Source organism: Panthera tigris, chromosome F2 (assembly GCF_018350195.1).
Source record: "Panthera tigris isolate Pti1 chromosome F2, P.tigris_Pti1_mat1.1, whole genome shotgun sequence".
In the NCBI taxonomy this organism is placed as follows: Eukaryota; Metazoa; Chordata; class Mammalia; order Carnivora; family Felidae; genus Panthera; species Panthera tigris.
In genome coordinates this window covers 1,114,110-1,134,273 of record NC_056676.1, presented here as the reverse complement: position 1 = coordinate 1,134,273, position 20,164 = coordinate 1,114,110, and the positions used below count along the sequence as shown (strand labels likewise).

Here is a 20,164-nt window from a genome sequence, read left to right as displayed (position 1 = left end):
GGTTGTCCAATTTGTTGGCATATAATTTTTCATAGTATTCCCTGATAATTGCTTGTATGTCTGAGGGACTGGTTGTAATAATTCCATTTTCATTCATGATTTTATCTATTTGGGTCATCTCCCTTTTCTTTTTGAGAAGCCTGGCTAGAGGTTTGTCAATTTTGTTTATTTTTTCAAAAAACCAACTCTTGGTTTCATTGATCTGCTCTACAGTTTTTTTAGATTCTATAATTGTTTATTTCTGCTTGAATCTTTATTATTTCTCTTCTGTTGGGTTTAGGCTGTTTTTGCTGTGCTGCTTCTATTTCCTTTAGGTGTGCTGTTAGATTTTGTATTTGGGATTTTTCTTGTTTCTTGAGATAGGCCTGGATTGCGATGTATTTTCCTCTCAGGACTGCCTTCGCTGCATCCCAAAGCGTTTGGATTGTTGTATTTTCATTTTCATTTGTTTCCATATATTTTTTAATTCCTTCTCTAATTGCCTGGTTGACCCACTCATTCTTTAGTAGGGTGTTCTTTAACCTCCATGCTTTTGGAGGTTTTCCAGACTTTTTCCTGTGGTTGATTTCAATCTTCATAGCATTGTGGTCAGAAAGTGTGCATGGTATTATCTCAGTTCTTGTATACTTATGAAGGGCTGCTTTGTGACCCAGTATGTGATCTATCTTGGAGAATGTTCCATGTGCACTGGAGAAGAAAGTATATTCTGTTGCTTTGGGATGTAGAGTTCTAAATATATCTGTCAAGTCCATCTGATCCAATGTATCATTCAGGGCCCTTGTTTCTTTATTGACCGTGTGTCCAGATGATTTATCCATTTCTGTAAGTGGAGTGTTAAAGTCCCCTGCAATTACCACATTCTGATCAATAAGGTTGCTTATGTTTGTGAGTAATTGTTTTATATATTTGGGGGCTCCCGTATTCGGCGCATAGACATTTATAATTGTTAGCTCTTCCTGATGGATAGACCCTGTAATTATTATATAATGCCCTTCTTCATCTCTTGTTACAGCCTTTAATTTAAAGTCTAGTTTGTCTGATATAAGTATGGCTACTCCAGCTTTCTTTTGACTTCCAGTAGCATGATAAATAGTACTCCATCCCCTCACTCTCAATCTGAAGGTGTCCTCAGGTCTAAAATGAGTCTCTTGTAGACAGCAAATAGATGGGTCTTGTTTTTTTATCCATTCTGATACCCTGTGTCTTTTGGCTGGCGCATTTAGTCCATTGACGTTCAGTGTTATTATAGAAAGATATGGGTTTAGAGTCATTGTGATGTCTGTAGGTTTCATGCTTGTAGGATGTCTCTGGTAGTTTATCTCACAGGATCCCCCTTAGGATCTCTTGTAGGGCTGGTTTAGTGGTGACAAATTCCTTCAGTTTTTGTTTGTTTGGGAAGACCTTTATCTCTCCTTCTATTCTAAATGACAGACTTGCTGGATAGAGGATTCTCGACTACATATTTTTTTCTGTTCATCACATTGAAGATCTCCTGCCATTCCTTTCTGGCCTGCCAAGTTTCAGTAGAGAGATCTGTCATGAGTCTTATCGGTCTCCCTTTATATGTTAGAGCACGTTTATCCCTAGCTGTTTTCAGAATTTTCTCTTTATCCTTGTATGTTGCCAGTTTCACTATTGATATGTCGTGCAGAAGATCGATTCAAGTGACATCTGAAGGGAGTTCTCTGTGCCTCTTGGATTTCAATGCCTTTTTCCTTCCCCAGATCAGGGAAGTTCTCAGCTATTATTTCTTCAAGTACCCCTTCAGCACCTTTCCCTCTCTCTTCCTCCTCTGGGATACCAATTATGCGTAGATTATTTCTCTTTAGTGCATCACTTAGTTCTCTAATTTTCCCTTCATACTCCTGGATTTTTTTTATCTCTTTTTCTCAGCTTCCTCTTTTTCCATAATTTTATCTTCTAGTTCCCCTCTTCTCTCCTCTGCCTCTTCAATCTGAACCGTGGTGGTCTCCATTTTATTTTGCAGCTCATTTATAGCATTTTTTAGCTCCTCCTGGCTGTTCCTTAGTCCCTTGATCTCTGTAGCAATAGATTCTCTGCTGTCCTTTATACTGTTTTCAAGCCCAGCGATTAATTTTATGACTATTATTCTAAATTCACTTTCTGTTACATTGTTTAAATCGTTTTTGATCAGTTCGTTAGCTGTCGTTATTAACTGGAGATTCTTTTGAGGGGAATTCTTCCGTTTCCTCATTTTGGATAGTCCCTGGAGTGGTGCAGGACTGCGGGGCACTTCCCCTGTGCTGTCTTGAATACCTTGTGTTGGTGGGCGGTGCCATAGTCAGACCCGATGTCTGCCCCCAGCCCACCACTGGGGCCACAGTCAGACTGGTGTGTACCTTCTCTTCCCCTCTCCTAGGGGCGGGATTCACTGTGGGGTGGCGTGGCCCGTCTGGGCTACTTGCACACTGCCAGGCTTGTGGTGCTGGGGATCTGGCGTATTAGCTGAGGTGGACTGGCAAGGTGCACAGGGGCGGGAGGGGGAGGCTCAGCTCGCTTTTCCTTCAGAGATCTGTTTCAGGAGGGGCCCTGCGGCACTGGGAGGGAGTCAGACCCTCCGGAGGGTTGGCTCCGCAGAAGCACAGCTTGGGTGTTTGCGCGGAGCGAGCAAGTTCCCTGGCGGGAACTGGTTCCCTTTGGGGTTTTGGCTGGGGGATGGGTGAGGGAGATAGCGCTGGCGAGCGCCTTTGTTCCCCGCCAAGCTGAGCTCTGTCGTCCGGGGCTTATCAACTCTCCCTCCCATTGTCCTCCAGCCCTCCCGTTCTCCGAGCAGAGCTGTTAGCTTATAACCTCCCAGATGTTAAGTCCTGCTTGCTGTCGGAACACACTCTGTCCGGCCCCTCCGCTTTTGCCAGCCAGACTCGGGGTCTCTGCTTGGCCAGCGGACCGCCCCTCTGCCCCGGCTCCCTCCCGCCAGTCCGTGGAGTGCGCACCGCCTCGCCGCCCTTCCTACCCTCTTCCGTGGGCCTCTTGTTTGCGCCTGGCTCTGGAGACTCCGTTCTGCTAGTCTTCTGGCGGTTTTCTGGGTTTGTGGGTGGAATCTAAGTGATCAGGACGTGGTGAGCGTCCTCCTACGCCGCCATATTCTCTCCTCGCCTTTCCAACAGTCTACTGAATTTCTTAATATAATGTTTTGATGTGTCAACATCTGTCATAGTTAAGAATGTAACAAACTCAAAACGTAAACTGTGTGTATGCATGTGTATGTATGTATCTTCTATAAAATATATGTGGGGTTAGGTTAAGTAATTTTAGGAAGTTAACATGTGTACATTTTGCTCATTATTAAGGATATCCACATTTATAAGCAATTAAATGTAGCAAGGAATATGAAGTTTCCGGAGGCACAGCAGTAGGGCTTGAACAGGTAACACATCTTTTGCTGGTCCTAGATTCTGTTATTTTTCTGTCGCTTGACTCTGTCTTCAAAGAGAGGTCTCTTTTTGAGGAATGAGTATCAACCAGCCTTACTTTTCCTCTTTTGATAATATGATCGGTTGTTTTGTCAGTTTTTTAGACTGCACCTAAAATATTTTAATAAATCTTAAAGGTAAAAGTAATGGCTTCTATCAGAAAACCGAAGCGCATCATCATCCGAGGCCATGATGAGAAAGAGTACCCCTTCCTTGTCAAGGGGGGTGAAGACCTGCGCCAGGACCAGCGGATTGAGCAGCTCTTCGAGGTCATGAATGTCCTCCTTTCTCAGGATGCCGCCTGTAGCCAAAGAAACATGCAGCTGAAGACCTACCGTGTCATACCCATGACCTCCAGGTGGGACCAATGCACATGGTCATTCTAGAACAGACTTACATGAATGGAAATTCTGGCGCTCAGCCCAATCCCCATTTAAGGTTACAGAGCTGGGCTTGAAAGTCAACTGACAATTCAGTGTTTTATTTAGTGTTCACAAAGAGCTAAACAGAATAATAAGCACTTGTAAACCTCTGCTTTTCAGACTTAATGTGGAGAAGGTAAGTGAAGAACTGACGTGAAGAAATCTGTTCTGCTTTTGCTTCTGCAGGACTAGAAAGAACAGTTTGGGTTTGTGTTCATAAACTGTTCATTCTCCTTTTCAGATTAGGACTAATTGAGTGGATTGAAAATACTTTTACCTTGAAGGACCTTCTTTTGAGTCACATGTCACAAGAGGAGAAAGCAGCTTATACAAGGTGACTTAGAGCCCCAATACTCCTTCTTCAGCCCTTCCCCGGGTACTTATGTCCTGCAAGCCTGTTACTCCCCAGTCATAATGCCTCGGAGTAACGTTGTTTTAGATCACGTTTCCTCTACCTTGTGTTTCCAGTGTCATTTCTGGGCCCCTTATTTATTTATTTGATTTTTTTTTTTGTTTAATTTATTTTTTGAGAGAGAGATAGAGTGAGAGCAGGGGAGGGGCAGAGAGAGAGAGGGAGAGAGAGAATCCCAAGCAGGCTCTGCTCTGTCAGCACAGAGCCCAGTGCGGGGCTTGAGCTCACAAACTGTGAGATCATGACCTGAACCAAAATCAAGAGTCGGACACTTAACCCACTGAGCCACCCAGGTGCCCCTGGGCACCTTTTCAACTGGGCCTCTGAACTATACCTTGGCCAGTTGTTTACTCTGCCTCTGGCTGGGTGAATAAACTAAAGGGAGCAGAGGGTTCCAAACAGTAGTTGTGTGCGTTTTACCACAGTGAACCGAAGTATTAGCTTTGCAAACAACAACAAAAAACTCGAAGGAAATAAAGTAAATAATAAGATTAGCAGCTAACATTTAATTAAGAATTTTCTGCATTCTAGGCAGTATTCTAAGTTCTTAATGTGTATGAAGTCATTTCTTTCTTACAAAAACCTACAAGTTTTTGTTAACACCTCTGTTCAGATAAGGACGTTGAGGCCCAGAGAGGTTATGTAACTAGTCCTAGGCTGCCCAGCATGCAAGTGGGCTAGCTAGAATTATTAGTGAGTAATTCTAGGTTATGATACTGGTGCTTTTTATTTTTCTTTATCCTTTCATATTTTCCAAATTGCCTACAATGAACACATGTTTTTTAATCACAAAGGATTGGGTGTTTTTATTTCTGTGAAGAATAAAAAGGACCACATTGAAAGACATTTTGAAGGAGTTGACAAGTTTTGGTGACTAGCTGTACGATGAAGGAAGAGGAAACAGCCATAAATCTGGGCCATTTCTCTTCATTATACCCTATTCTGCCCTGAAAGTATTTACATAGGAGCAATATTCTCATCAGTCAGAAATGATTTGTGTGCAATTAAGCATATTCTTATTCATACTCTTGCTGTTGTTACATAGGCTTTGTTCACGAACTTTTAATTCCAGTCATTTGAGTCCTTTGCCCATAGTTGTTTCTGCCTTCCCTGGGAGACAGGGAAACTGATGGACAGTACTTTCCGGGGTCAGGCAGCCCACATCTCACTCCAGTGCCAACTGACAGTGGTCCTAACACGTAGTAGGACTCTTGAAAAAGTGACTTGCCTTTCCCTTGGTCCCATGCCTCCATTTCTAAGATGGGATAGTAATGTAAAATACATAAGGTAAACATAGGTATCAATGGAGTTTAAAGTACTCTTCAAATATATATATATCTGAGCTGTCAGCAAAAGCCCAACACAGGGCTCAAACCCACAGACCATGAGATCATGACCTGAGCCGAAGTTGGATGCTTAACTGACTGAGCCACCCAGGCGCGCCTCCCACTGCCTTTGTAAAACAAGGTGCTTCTGCCCTCTACTAGTAAAATCGTTGCTATTTTTTTTCTTAATTTATATGTTGCCATTTCCCGGCCTAAACATCCCATTTGAAACTAGGAGAGAATTGAGTTTGAAATGGAGAGCTCTGTTGTGAAATTAACTTAGTAGTAACTCAGAAAAGATTCACCTTAAGTGACTGAACTTCTAAGTAACATATGATATAGTTCTATCTTCAGATTTCTTTTTAGGAAAACTTAAAGCTTTTGACACAACCCCAAAGTGACTGAACGTGCAAAAAACGTTTCCAACAGCCCAATACTGCATTTTGCCTGTGAAACATTACTGAAAACAGCTTTGTAAATTCAATTCAAAACCATTGTCATTTAACAAAATACCATATTGGGGCACCTGGGTGGCTCAGTCGGTAAAGTACCCGACTTTGACTCAGGTCATGATCTCACAGTTCGTGGGTTTAAGGTCCATGTCCGGCTCTGTGCTGACAGGGCAGAGCCTGGAACCTGCTTCAAATTCTGTGTCTCTGTCTCTCTTTGCCCCTCCCCAGCTCACACTCTTTCTCTCTTTCTGTCTCAAAAATAAACATTAAAAAAGAGGGGGGGCATCTGGGTGGCTCAGTCAGTTAAGCGTCCGACTTTGGCTCAGGTCATGATCTCACAGCTGGTGGGTTCGAGCCCCACATCGGGCTCTGTGCTGACAGATCAGAGCTTGGAGCCTGCTTCAGATTCTGTATCTCCCTCTCTCTCTCTCTGCCTCTTCCCCGCTCGCACTCTGTCTCTCTGTCTCTTAAAAATAAATAAACATTTTTAAAAAATAATAATAAAAAAAAAGAAAATACCTTATTGTATTTAATATTGATTTTGTTTGTATCTGCATACTGGAAATGGCGACAAAAGAGTGTGGCAAGCCAAAAAGAGCCTTATTGTTAAGGCTCTCTTCCACTACCAGATTTTTAGAACTGTATGCCTGGATTACTAGCACTTACATTTAATTCATCTTGTTCCTCTCTATGTGAGGTGGGAAGTTTATTGTATCTGATCACTTTGTGCCTGAATTTTTGCATAGGAAATAGCTTTTGTCTCTTTCAGAGTAACTAAGAATAAATGATGATATATTGAGATTCTAGATCCAGAGTAACATTCGTTCAGTGTTAATATTAAATGTGATTGAAAGTCATATTTATTTCCCTGCCTTTTCACTATTTTTCAATTAATTCTTGATGATCTTTGCCTCTGAATCATTACAATGCTAAATATCTTCCTGCTGCTGGTTCCCTTTTTCCTACTTGTTAGTGATCCCAGAGCACCACCACATGAATATAGAGAATGGCTGGCAAAGATGTCTGGGAAACATGATGTGGGCGCTTACGTGTCGATGTTTAAGTAAGTTTTGTTTTGATTTTCCTTTTTAGTGACTAGTTCATTCTTCTTAAAGTTGTGTATTTACTTTTGTTTCTTAGAACGTTTTGCTTCCGAGAGATCATCAAAATCTAGCTGTTTGATATTTGAGCTTCAGTGTAAATTACTTCAAATTTTAAATTTCAAGTCATAGGAATTTGTTCTAATTAGGTATTTCCTATTATTAAATCATAGGGCAGCTAGTCGTACTGAAACAGTCACATCTTTTAGAAGAAGGGAAAGTAAAGTGCCAGCTGATCTCTTAAAGTAAGTATCCTTCTGACTTTACAAACTAGCTGGTGGTGTAGCAGAGACTACAGAGATCATGTCTCCCTCCCCCAGGCGGGCCTTTCTAAAGATGAGCACAGGCCCTGAGGCCTTCCTGGCACTCCGCTCCCACTTTGCCAGCTCTCATGCTCTTCTGTGCATTAGCCACTGGATTCTGGGCATTGGAGACAGACATCTGAACAATTTCATGGTAAGCATGGAGACAGGCGAAATGATTGGAATCGACTTTGGACATGCATTTGGATCAGCTACTCAGGTATGCTCACTTTGCTCTCATTGTTCTTGCCTGATTTAGAACCATAGTCCTAGGACCTTCTGGAAATGGATAGATTTTAAATCAATTAGATTGATTTGTCATGGTCATTAAATTTGACATTCTTGCAGAATAAAGGATAATCTCAACTTTGTTTTGGCCTTGTTCAGACAGGTTATAGAAGGTATGATGATGCTCATTTGTGGAATTTAAGAAATAAAACAGATGAACATATGTGAGGGGGAAAATAAAGAGGGAAGCAAACCATAAGAGACTCTAAAAGACAGAACAAATTGAGGGTTGATGGAAGGAGGTGGGTGGGAGATGGGCTAGATGGGAGGGCATTTGTTATGAGCACTGGGTGTTGTATATAAGTGATGAATTTAGATTCTTCTCCTGAAACCAATATTGTACTCTATATTAACCAACTAGAATTTAAATAAAAATTTGAAAAGAAAAAAGAATATAAACAACAAAAAAAGGTGTGATGAGTTATATAACTAGAGCCAAGAATAAAATGTGTTCCTATTAAAAGGGAAGACTATAAGGTTTTATGAAGCCCCATAATCAAAATGTCTTGCACAAGATGTGGTACAAATCTTTTCTCTGACATTAAACCCTGAATATTTTCAGCTGCACTTATAAATCCCTGCAGGCTGTGTGGTCCTACACACACACACAGGTTTGTGCAAAGATGATTGTGTTGGGTACTCTTGGGCGCAGTGGGTTCACATCTGTGCAGCTGATATCATTTCTCACTGTGAACAATAACTATGAGAAGATGCTCTGTGCCTTTTCCCTGAGGTTTCTAGTTCATATGTCCTCCTTCTTGTCCATGTTTTTCCCTCCTTAGTTTCTGCCTGTCCCTGAGTTGATGCCTTTTCGTCTGACTCGCCAATTTATCAATCTGATGTTACCAATGAAAGAAGCAGGTATTATGTGCAGTGTCATGGTGCATGCACTGAGAGCCTTCCGCTCACACTCAGACCTGCTTATCAACACCATGGACGTGTTTGTAAAGGAACCTTCCTTCGACTGGAAAGTAGGGTTATTTGTTCTTTTTACTTTCATTACAACATACCAGTGACTGATCTGGCATCTCCTGTCATATGTTGGAAATGTATCAAATTTTGTTTATTAAAATATTTACATTGTTTTGTGCAGTATTTCTTAAAGTTAACATTTGGGGTCAGTTGACCTGTAAACCAGATAAGAGACATAATCTTCATTTGGAGAAAACTGTTGTTTCAAATGAGTGTATTTCTAATGAGGAGTTAATGTAGACCTATTGGTGATTTAGGTCTGATTTCTGAGACAACTTTTAGCTTAAAATCTGTTTCATGTGAAGTCTTCCTTGATTATAAAGATACATGATGCTTTCATAAATAGTAAGCCCCAAAAGAATGAAGCTTAGTGATGGCCTCCTTGATAGGGATGTCGTTGTCCCTGTTATTTGTGTTACTACTATTAGAATGTGTATAAAAAGTTATAAAGCTCCCCCTAGTTATAGATATTTATTTTAAAATCATTACTGGTTCAGTGTTTTAATGTGATCATATATACTGTTATAATAAGCAGAGAACATCATGTTCTTTTCCTTTAGAATTTTGAACAGAAAATGCTAAAAAAAGGAGGATCATGGATTCAAGAAGTAAACGTAACTGAAAAGAATTGGTATCCCCGCCAGAAAATACATTATGCTAAGAGAAAGTTAGCAGGTGCTAATCCGGCAGTTATTACTTGGTAAGATGGTTATTTGTGAACAAAACACCAACATGCTACTATTTACTAAAGAATGACTAACATATAAAGCATGGCTTTATGAAAAAAGCATGGCTTAAGGAGGTGAACTTCTGCAAGGCCGGGCAGGGTCTGTATCTCTGAAGCCTGTGTACTTGGCCTCTGCCCTCTTGGCACAGTCTTCAGGCTTCAAGTCGGTGCCTGGAATAACCAGTACCAATGTGAAGAACAGCAGGAGCATTTTTAGGCAATTACAATAATATTAGTATGTAAGGGGAGATTTAGATTTTAAAATTGCTTTTGTCCTTTTTAGGAGAAAATATGATCTGGGTTGGCACAGCACACAGGTGTGGAGAATCCACATTGTTGGCAAGAATCCAAATTGAGTTAGCCTTTAAGTTAGCTTCAAAAATGTTCTTGTTGGGACGCCTGGGTGGCTCACTTAAGCATTCGACTCTTGATTTTGCCTCCAGTCATGATCTCATGGTTCGTGAGTGCATCAGGCTCTGCACTGACAGCTCGAAGCCTGTTTGGGATTCTCTCCTCTCTGCCCCTCCCCAGTCACACGTGCATGCATGCTCTCCCTCACTCACTCTCTCTCTCTCTCTCTCTCTCTCTGTCTCTCTCTCTGTCTCAAATAAACGTAAAAGAAAATTTTTCTTATTGAGGTCTAAAGCAAATAGAAATTTATAGAGATGTTCCACAAGAGGGATAAAAGCTGGACTTTACAATTAAGTAATAGTAGCTGGCAATCTGTGGTCAGTTGTTTTTTTGACAGGGGTACCAGTGGTCTTTCCAACAAATGGCTCTGGCAGAGGAACAAAAGTTGATTCCTATCCCACACGATACACAAAAATTAATGCAGAATAGATCAGAGACCTAAATGTAAGAGCTAAAACTATAAAAGACTCAGAAGCACAGGGGTAGATCTTCATGACCTGATTTGGCAATGACTTTTGTCATTCTTAAGTATAACACCAAAAAGCACAGCAAAAAAAAGAAAAAAAAATAGGTAAATTCATATCAGAATTTAAGTTTTGTGCTTCACAGGATACCATCAAGAAAGTAAAGTAAAAAGACAACCCACAGAATGGGAGGAAGTATTTGAAAGTCACAGCTGATACAGGACTTGTATCTAGAATACATTAAAAAAAACTCTTACAACTCAATAAAAAGACAAACAACCCCTTTAAAAAATGACCAAAGGATTTGAGCAGGCATTTCTATAAAGAAGGTGTACAAATGGCCAATAAGCATATGGAACGATGCCTGACATTATTAGTTATGAGGGAAATGCAGGTGAGGTACCACTTCAGACCAACTAGAATGGCTATAATAAAAAAGTGGAATATAACATGTGTTGGGAAACGTGGAGAATTTGGAGCCCTTGTATGTTGCTGATGGGAATGTTAAATGGTGCAGCTGCTACGAACAGTCTGGCATTTCCTCAGAAAGTTAAATATAGAATCACCATTTGGGCTTGTAATTTCAGTCCAGTCTTATGCACACACCAAAGAGAAATGAAAGTATACATTTACACAGAAACTTGCAGTCAAATGTTTACATATATAGATATATATTTATTTCTTTTAGGATTTTTTAGTAGATGAGCTTTGTTTATTTTTTTTTTTTTAAATAATCTCTGTGCCCCACATGGGACTGAAAGTCATGACCCTGAGATCAAGAGTCACGTGCCCTACAAACTGAGCCAGCCAGGCACCTGTAGACAAATATTAATAGCAACATTATTTGTGTTCTGTGTTCCTACAAATCCAGTCTCTTGATTTCAAGATCATAAACCACAGAAAATGTTCTATAAGTGATGAGAGGAAACGTTTGGATAGGATAGCTAGGAATGAAGGCAACAAAGGAAAAATAATGCATGGTTCATGATTTTGAGTTTGTTTAATCTTTTTTCCAGTGATGAGCTCCTCCTGGGCCATGAGAACGTACTTGCCTTTGCAGATTATGTGGCTGTAGCACGAGGGAACAAAGATCACAACATCCGTGCCCAACAACCAGAGAGTGGACTGTCAGAAGAGGCTCAAGTGAAGTGCTTGATTGACCAAGCAACGGACCCCAATATCCTTGGCAGAACTTGGATAGGATGGGAGCCCTGGATGTGAAGACTATGGGAGTCAGTGGATAAAAAGCATGAAAAGTGTTTAAAGAATCTCAACTCTCACCTACAGCAATCAATGTGCTGATTTTCCTGATGCACTAAAGAAATCTATTTAGTGGTAAAGTCTCGTAGCAGGAGTTTAATCAAGATGATGATGAATAAGTGAATATTGGTATAAATGAATGATTAGATTATAAACAAAGACTAGAATTATAATAGAAAAATATATCTAAGCTTGTATAAGTATTAAATCAAGAATATAGCATATTACAAGTGCTATGACTTAGATAAACCAGCTATCTTAATAAATGGTTTAAGTATGAACATCCCATGCAGTGTTGTCATTAGTAATTTGGCGCATTGGAAGTAACACCCAGAAGACTTCATCACTAAGATTTTATGATACGATGTTATATTAGCAATACAGGAATAATAAGGAATGATATGGCTTATAATATTTAGAAATGATTTCATTTGATATTTTACGATATTTTTCTAGTTTTTTTTCTCATTTTATTCTCTTCTAACTTAGACATTTTATGATAGAATTGTTCTCTAGAAGAGAAAGTATTTAGGAGAGAGAAAAACATTGGTCTTAGCACTCACTTTTGCTACCCTGATCCACAACAGGAAGATAGATGAATGTGCTTTGCATCCAGTAGCTTCAGAAATTGCAAGTGTGATGATGGGGTAGCACAGAGCATTTCAGTTGTAGGGGAAAAAAGAAATCCCTATTGGAAATGAATTCCTTATTTGAAGAGAAAACATGCACTTTATTTATTTTTTTAAAAATTTTTTAATGTTTATTTATTTTTGAGAGAGAGAGACAGAGTATGAGCAGGGGAGGGGCAGGGAGAGAGGGAGACACAGAATCCAAAGCAGCTCTAGGCTCTGAGCTGTCAGCACAGAGCCCGACTCGGGCCTTGAACTCATGGACCGTGAGATCATGACTCGAGCTGAAGTCGGACGCTCAACCGACTGAGCCACCCAGGCACCCCAGGGAACATGCATTTTAAAACAGCAAGATCAAATTATGAAACAAAAATGGCTTTCTTTCCTTCATAGAATCACTGCCCCTCCTCTAATCTGGCAAACCCCTGAACTGTTTTCAGGTTGGCTCTTAGCTTTTTGTTACTATTTCTTTAAACATTTACATTTGGAAACTCTCGTTATATAGCTATATATATAGCTCTCAGGCAGTTTCAAAAACAACATGTTCATGTATAAAATGTACTTGACAAAGTCATTCTAATAAATACAGCTTGAATGCATTACGTCATTAAAAATAAACCATTATGGGGGCACCTGGGTGGCTCAGTCAGTTAAGCGTCCAACTTCGGCTCAGGGTATGATCTCTGGTTTGTGAGTTCGAGCCCCACGTAGGGCTCTGCGCTGACAGCTCAGAGCCTGGAGCCTACTTTGGATTCTGTCTCCCTGTCTCTCTTCCCCTCCCCTGCTCACGCTCTGTCTCTGCCTGTCTCAAAAATAAATAAACATTAAAAAAAAATTTTTTTTAATAAACCATTATGTTTTCAACAAATGGTGTCAGATTCAACTAAAGAAATTTCATCTCTAAAGAAAAATAAGTGATCACGTGTGTGAAAAATCCAGTATACACCTGATCTAGTAAATATTTTTTGCTAAGCACAAAAACAACCAAAACAAACCTACCTTGGTGTTGAGTTGATTATAATATATTGTTTTCTGTAACAACTAATTAACCATAATATTTGCTTGAGTCCTGATGATGTGAGATATACTCATTAACTAGATTCCCATGTTATGAGAAATTCTGTTTTTTAAGGACTACTTTCATATCAGTAAAAGTTCATTGTTGCAAGATGAGTCCAGTTTCATAGCTGTCTGCTTCAAATTATATCTGAACCCATGAGAATGTGGTAAAAAGTTACTGTATATAGTATTCAGAGACACTTGCACAACCACTGAGGATGGTAAAGGACCTCATTACACACAGGAGACTACATGTCTAACCCATACCTCATCTCCAGACTTCAACCCTATGGTTTTTGCTGAATAAAGATATTTGGTTTGGAAACCAGGAAATAAAAGAAGACATCTGTCCTATTATAAGGAAATATGAATAATATCAATATGAATATTTGGGGGATTTTCTCTACATAGGATCGTGTCCTCTGATAATAGATATAGTTTAACTTCTTTTGCAATTTGAGTGTTTTTATTTCTTTTTTCTTGCCTAATTACTCTGGCTAGAACATCCAGTATAATGTTGAATAATGAGCATCCTTCTCTTGTTCCTGATCTTAAGGGGAACATTTTCATCTTTCACCATTGAGTACTGTGTTAGCTGTGGGACATTTACATAAATGTCCCTTTATCATATTGACAAAGTTCCTTTCTGTTCTTAGTTTGCTGAGGTTTTCATCATCAAATAGTGTTGTTTTGTCAGTGTTTTTTTGTTTTTTGCATTAATGGAGTTGGACCTGTTTTTTCTTGTCTATGAATGTGTATTAGAATGATTGATATTTAGATGTTGAAACATCTAGCATTGCTGGGATAAGTCCTTCATGGCCATGGTGAGTAAGCCTTTTGATATGCTGTTGGGTTCTGTTCGCTGGTAATTTGTTGAGGATTTTTGCATCAGAGTTCATAAGAGATACTGGTCTCTGATGAATGAGTTAGGAAGTTTTCCCTTCTGTGATATCTCCTAGAAGAGTTTGAGCAGGGTTGGTATTAATTCTTTTGTACGTGTTTTGTAGAATTCACCAGTGAAGTCATCTAGGTGCTGGCCTTCTCTTTGTTGGGAGATTTTTTTTGTATTTATTTTTGTCTTGGTTTTCTTTCTTTCTTTTTTTTTTTTAATTGAATACAATACGTTATATTAGTTTCAGGTGTACAATTCTGTACTTTCTGAGTGCTCATTAAGATAAGTGTATTCTTGATCCCCTTTGTCTGTTTTACCCTCCCCCCAATCCCATCCCCTCTGGCAACCACCAGTTCTCTGTATTTAAGAGTCTGGTTTTTTATTTGCCTTTTTTCTTTGTTTTCTTAAATTCCACATATGAGTGAAATTATATGGTATTTCTCTTTCTCTGACTGACTTCACTTAGCATTTTACCCTCTAGGTCCATCCATGTTGTTGCAAATGGCAAGATTTTGTCCTTTGTTTTACAACTGAGTAATATTCCATTGTATATACACCACGTCTTCTTTATCCATTCATCAATCTATGGACACTTGGGCTGCTTCCGTATCTTGGCTATTGTAAGTAATGCTGCAATAAACATAGGGGTGTATATATACTTCCAAATTAATGTTTTTGTCTTCTTTAGGTACATACAAGTAGTGGAATTACAGGATCATAGGGTAGTTCTATTTTTAAATTTTTGAGGAAACTCCATACTGTTTTTCCACAGTGGCTAGACCAGTTTGCACTCCCACCAACAGTACACAAAGGATCCTTTTCCTCTACATCCTCGCCAACACTTGTTTCTTGTGTTTTTATTTTCGCTGTCCTGACAGGTGTGAGGTGATATCTCATTGTGGTTTTGATTTGCATTTCCATGATGATTAGTGATGTTGAGCATCTTTTCATGTGTCTGTTGTCCATACTTAAGTCTTTTTTGGAAAAATGTCTATTCAGGTCCTCTGCCCATTTTTTAAAAATGTTTATTATTTTGAGAAAGAGAGTATGTGTGAGTTGGGGAGGGGCAGAGAGAGAGAGAGAGAAGGAGAAGGCGAGAATCCTAAGCAGGCTCCACAGTGTCAGCACAGAGCCCGACATTGGGCAAACTCAGGAACCGTGAGATATGACCTGAACCGAAATCAAGAGTCATACACTTAACCAACTGAGCCACGTAGGCATCCCTGCCCATTTTTAATTGGATTACTTGGGGTTTTTTGGTGTTGAGTTGTAGGAGTTCTTTATATATTTTGGATATTAACCCCTTATTGGGTATATCATTTGCAAATATCTTCTCCCATTCAGTAGGTTGTCTTTTCCTTAAGTTGATTGTTTCCTTTGCTGTGCAAAGCTTTTTATTTTGATGTTTTCCCAACAGTTTATTTTTGCTTTTGTTTTCTTTGCCTCTGGAGACATTTAGAAAAATGTTTCTGTGACATGTCAAAGAGATTACTGCCTATTTTTTTCTGGGAGTTTTATGGTTTCATGTCTCTGTTGGGAGGTTTTTTATGCTAGTTCAATCCTGTCAGATAATAGGTCTGTTCAGATTTTCTATTTCTTCTTGAGTCAATTTTGATAATTTATATGTTTCTAGGAATTTGCCCTTTTGAATTACATTATCTGACATGTTAGTATTTTTATATTTGTAAGATTCATAGTATCCTCAACTTTCTCCATTTCTGATTTTAGTTATTTATGTATTTTTTCCCTTAGTCTAAAGGGTGTATGAATTTCTTTGACATCTTCAAAGCCCCAACTTTTGGTTTTGTTGGTTCTCTGTTATTTTTCTATACTCTGTCTGTGCTTTAATCTTTATTATTTCCTTCATTTAGTAGCTTTGGGTTTTGTTTGCTTTTTTTTTTTTTTTTTAGGTTCCTTAAGGTGTGGACTTTGGTTATTCATTTGCAATCTTTCTTTTTTAACCTAGGTGTGAAATGTGACTATTGTGTTTTGGCGTATTGTGTTTTTGTTTTCATTTGTCTTGAGCTATTTTCTAATTTCCCTTGTGATTTCCTTTTTAATTCACTGTTTTAAGAGTGTGTTAATTTCCAAATATTCGGAATTTTCTATTCTTCCTTATTTATTGATTTCTAGCTTCATTGCATTTTTGTCAGAGAAGATACTTTGTAAGATTTCCATCTTTTTCAGTTTACTTAGATTTCTTTGGTGCCTAACGTGTGGTCTGTCCTAGAGAATACTCCATGCCTGCTTAGAGGAACGTGCATTCTTTTTATGGGTGGAGTGTTCTATATGTCTGTTAGGTCTAGTTGGTTTATAGTGCTGTTCAAGTCTTCAATTTCCTTATTATTCTGCCTAGATGTTCTGTCTCTCCATTGTTGAAATTGGGGTCTTGAGGTCACCAACTGTTACTGTAGGTCTGTTACTCCCTTCAATTCTGTCAGTGTTTGCTTCATATTGGGGGAGGGGGATTGCTTTTTGGTGTGTGTATCTTAATGATTTTGATGGATTGACCTTTTTACTGACATATAGTATGCTTTTTTGGGTCTCTTCTCACAGGTTTTGACTTCAAGTCTATTTTCCGATATTAGTAGCCATGTCAGCTTTCTGTTGGTTACTAGTGCATGGAACATATTTTTCCATTCTTTCACTTTCAGTCTGTTTGTGACTTTGGCTCTCAAATGATTCAGTTGGATTGGGGGTTCTGGGAAGATGGCAGCGGAGGAAGACACTGGGCTCACCTCCCTGCTGATTGCTTAGATTCCACCCACATCTATCTAAATAACCCAGAAAACCGCCAGAAGACTAGCAGAACAGACTCTCCAGAGCCAAGCGTAGACAAGAGGCCCACGGAAGAGGGTAGGAAGGGCGGAGAGGCGGCGTGTGCTACTCAGACTGGCGGGAGGGAGCCGGGGTGGTGGAGGGGCAGCCCACCTGGCAAGGCAGAGCCCCCAAGTCTGACTTGCAAAGGTGGAGGGGCCAGGCTGCGTGAGCTCTGACAGCCAGTGGGACTTAACATCTGGAATGTTAAAAGTCAACAGCACTGCCCTCCGTGAGCGGGGAGGGAGAGGGGACGCCAGGAGGGAGAGTTGTTGAGCCCTGGGAGACAGAGATCAGCTTGGCGGGGGAACAAAGGCGCTGGCAAGCACAATCTCCTTCCCCCATCCCCCAGCCGAAATTCCAAAGGGAACCAGTTCCCCTCACTGAACTTGCTTGCACCGTGCAAACACCCAATGCTGTGCTTCTATGGATCCATCCCTCCGACAGGCCTGCCTCCCTCCCCATGCTGCAGGGCCCCTCCCGTAGAGGACCACCTATAGCAAAGCTAGTTAGGTCTGCCCCTCCCGCCGCAGTGCACCTTGCGGATCCACCCTGGCTAATACGCCAGATCCCACTGAAGCAGCACCTCAAGCCTGGCAGTGTGCAAATAGGCCAGACAGGGGCCACACCACTCCACAGTGAGTCCTGCCCCATGCAGAGGGGAAGGTAAGGTACACATCAGTCTGACTATAGCCCCAGCGGTGAGCTGAGGACAGACATCGGGTCTGTGGCCCCATCCACCAACACAAGTTACTCCAAACAGCACAGGGGAAGTGCCTGCAGTTTGGAGTCACCTCAGGGACTACCCAAAATGACGAAACGGAAGAATTCCCCTCAAAAGAAACTCCAGGAAGTAGCGACAGCTAACGAATTGATCAAAACCAATTTAAGCAATATAATGGACCAAGAATTTAGAATAATGGTCATAAAATTAATCACTGGGCTTGAAAAAAGTATAGAGGACAGCAGAGAATCTATTGCTACAGAGATCAAGGGACTAAGAAACAGTCAGGAGGAGCTAAAAATGCTATAAATGAGCTGCAAAATAAAATGGAGACCACCACGGCTTGGATTGAAGAGGCAGAGGAGAGAATAGGTGAATTAGAAGATAAAATCATGGAAAAAGAGGAACCTGTGAAAAAAATAAGAAAAATCCAGGAGTATGAGGGGAGAATTAGAGAACTAAGTGATACAAACAGAACAATATCCGTATCATAGGAATTCCAGAAGAAAAAGAGAGAAAGGGGCTGAAGGTGTACTTGAACAAATCATAGCTGAGAACTTCCCTGATCTGGGGAAGGAAAAAGGCATTGAAATCCAAGAGGCAGAGATAACTCCCTTCAGACGTTAACTTGAATCTATCTTCTGCGTGACATATCATAGTGAAACTGGCAAAATACAAAATAAAGAGAGAATTCTGAAAGCAGCTAGGGATAAACTAGTCTAACATATAAAGGGAGACCCATAAGACACCTATCTACTGAAACTTGGGAGGCCAGAAAGGAATGGCAGGAAATCTTCAATGTGATGAACAGAAAAAAAAATATCAGCTGAGAATCTTTTATCCAGCAAGTCTGTCATTCAGAATAGAAGGAGAGATAAAGGTCTTCCCAAAAAAACAAAAACTGAAGGAGTTCATCACCACTAAACCAGCCCTACAAGAGATCCTAAGGGGGATTCTGTGAGTGAAATGTTGCAAGGACCACAAAGTACCAGAGACATCACTATAAGCATGAAACCTACAGACATCACAATGACTCTAAACCCTTATCTTTCATAATAACACTGAATGTAAATGGACTGAATGCTCCAACTAAAAGACACAGGGTATTCGAATGGATGAAAAAACAAGACCTAATTATTTGCTGTCTACAAGAGACCCATTTTAGACCTGAGGACACCTTCAGATCTGAAAGTGAGGGGATGGAGAACTATCTATCATGCTACTGGAAGTCAAAAGAAAGCTGGAGTAGCCATACTTCTACAGACAAACTAGACTTTATATTAAAGGCTATAATAAGAGATGAAGAAGGGTATTGTATAATAATTACCAGGTCTATTCATCAGGAAGAGCTAACAATTATAAATGTCTATGTGCCAAATACGGGAGCCCCCAAATATATAAAACAATCACAAACATAAGCAACCTTATTGATAAGAATGTGATAACTGCAGGGGACTTTAATACCCCACTTATAACAATGGATAGATCATCTAGACACAGAATCAATAAACAAGGGCCCTGAATGATATATTGCAACAGATGGATTTGACAGATATATTTAAAAGTCTACACCCCAAAGCAACAGAATATACTTTCTTCTCGAGTGCACATGGAACATTCTCCAAGATAGATCCAATACTGGGTCACAAAGCAGCCCTTCATAAGTATAAAAGGATTGAGATCATACCATGCACACTTTCTGACCACAATGCTATGAAGCTTGAAATCAACCACAGGAAAAAGTCTGGAAAACCTCCAAAAGCATGGAGGTTAAAGAACACCCTACTAAAGAATGAATGGGTCAACCAGGCAATTAGAGAAGAAACTAAAAAATGTATGGAAACAAACAAAAATGAAAATACAGCAATCCAAATGCTTTGGGATGCAGCAAAGGCAGTCCTGAGAGGAAAATACATTGCAGTCCAGGCCTATCTCAAGAAACAAGAAAAATCCCAAGTACAAAATCTAACAGCACACGTAAAGGAAATAGAAGCAGCACAGCAAAGACACCCCAAACCCAGCAGCAGAAGAAAAATAATAAAGATCAGAGCAGAAATAAACAATATAGAATCTAGAAAAACCCGTAGAGCAGATCAATGAAACCAAGAGTTGGTTTTTTGAAAAAATAAACAAAATTGATAAACCTCTAGCCAGACTTCTCAAAAAGAAAAGGGAGATGACCCAAATAGATAAAATCATGAATGAAAATGGAATTGTTACAACCAATCCCTCAGAAATACAAGCAATTATCAGGGAATACTATGAAAAATTATATGCCAACAATCTGGACAACCTGGAAGAAATGGACAAATTCCTAAACACCCACACACTTCCAAAACTCAAACAGGAAGAAATACAAAGCTTGAACAGACCCATAACCAGCAAAGAAATTGAATCAGTCATCAAAAATCTCCCAACAAATAAGAGTCCAGGACCAGATGGCTTCCCTGGGGAATTCTACCAGACATTTAGGC

At 39.9% G+C, this 20,164-nt stretch overlaps 1 protein-coding gene across 2 annotated transcripts in view; it reads left to right on the top strand.

Moving 5' to 3' along the window:
* The window catches only part of PRKDC (protein kinase, DNA-activated, catalytic subunit), a 214,760-nt gene extending 202,903 nt beyond the window's left edge, over nt 1-11,857 (top strand). For both annotated transcript variants that reach the window (XM_007085581.3, XM_042972680.1), the window contains 8 exons: nt 3,572-3,792; nt 4,098-4,190; nt 7,019-7,108; nt 7,319-7,390; nt 7,466-7,667; nt 8,518-8,706; nt 9,268-9,407; nt 11,326-11,857. In XM_007085581.3, the coding sequence (XP_007085643.2) occupies nt 3,572-3,792; nt 4,098-4,190; nt 7,019-7,108; nt 7,319-7,390; nt 7,466-7,667; nt 8,518-8,706; nt 9,268-9,407; nt 11,326-11,530 (1,212 nt within the window). In that variant the 3' untranslated portion in view covers nt 11,531-11,857. The remainder of the gene's footprint in view (nt 1-3,571; nt 3,793-4,097; nt 4,191-7,018; nt 7,109-7,318; nt 7,391-7,465; nt 7,668-8,517; nt 8,707-9,267; nt 9,408-11,325) is intronic.
* The last annotated feature ends 8,307 nt before the right edge of the window (nt 11,858-20,164 follow it).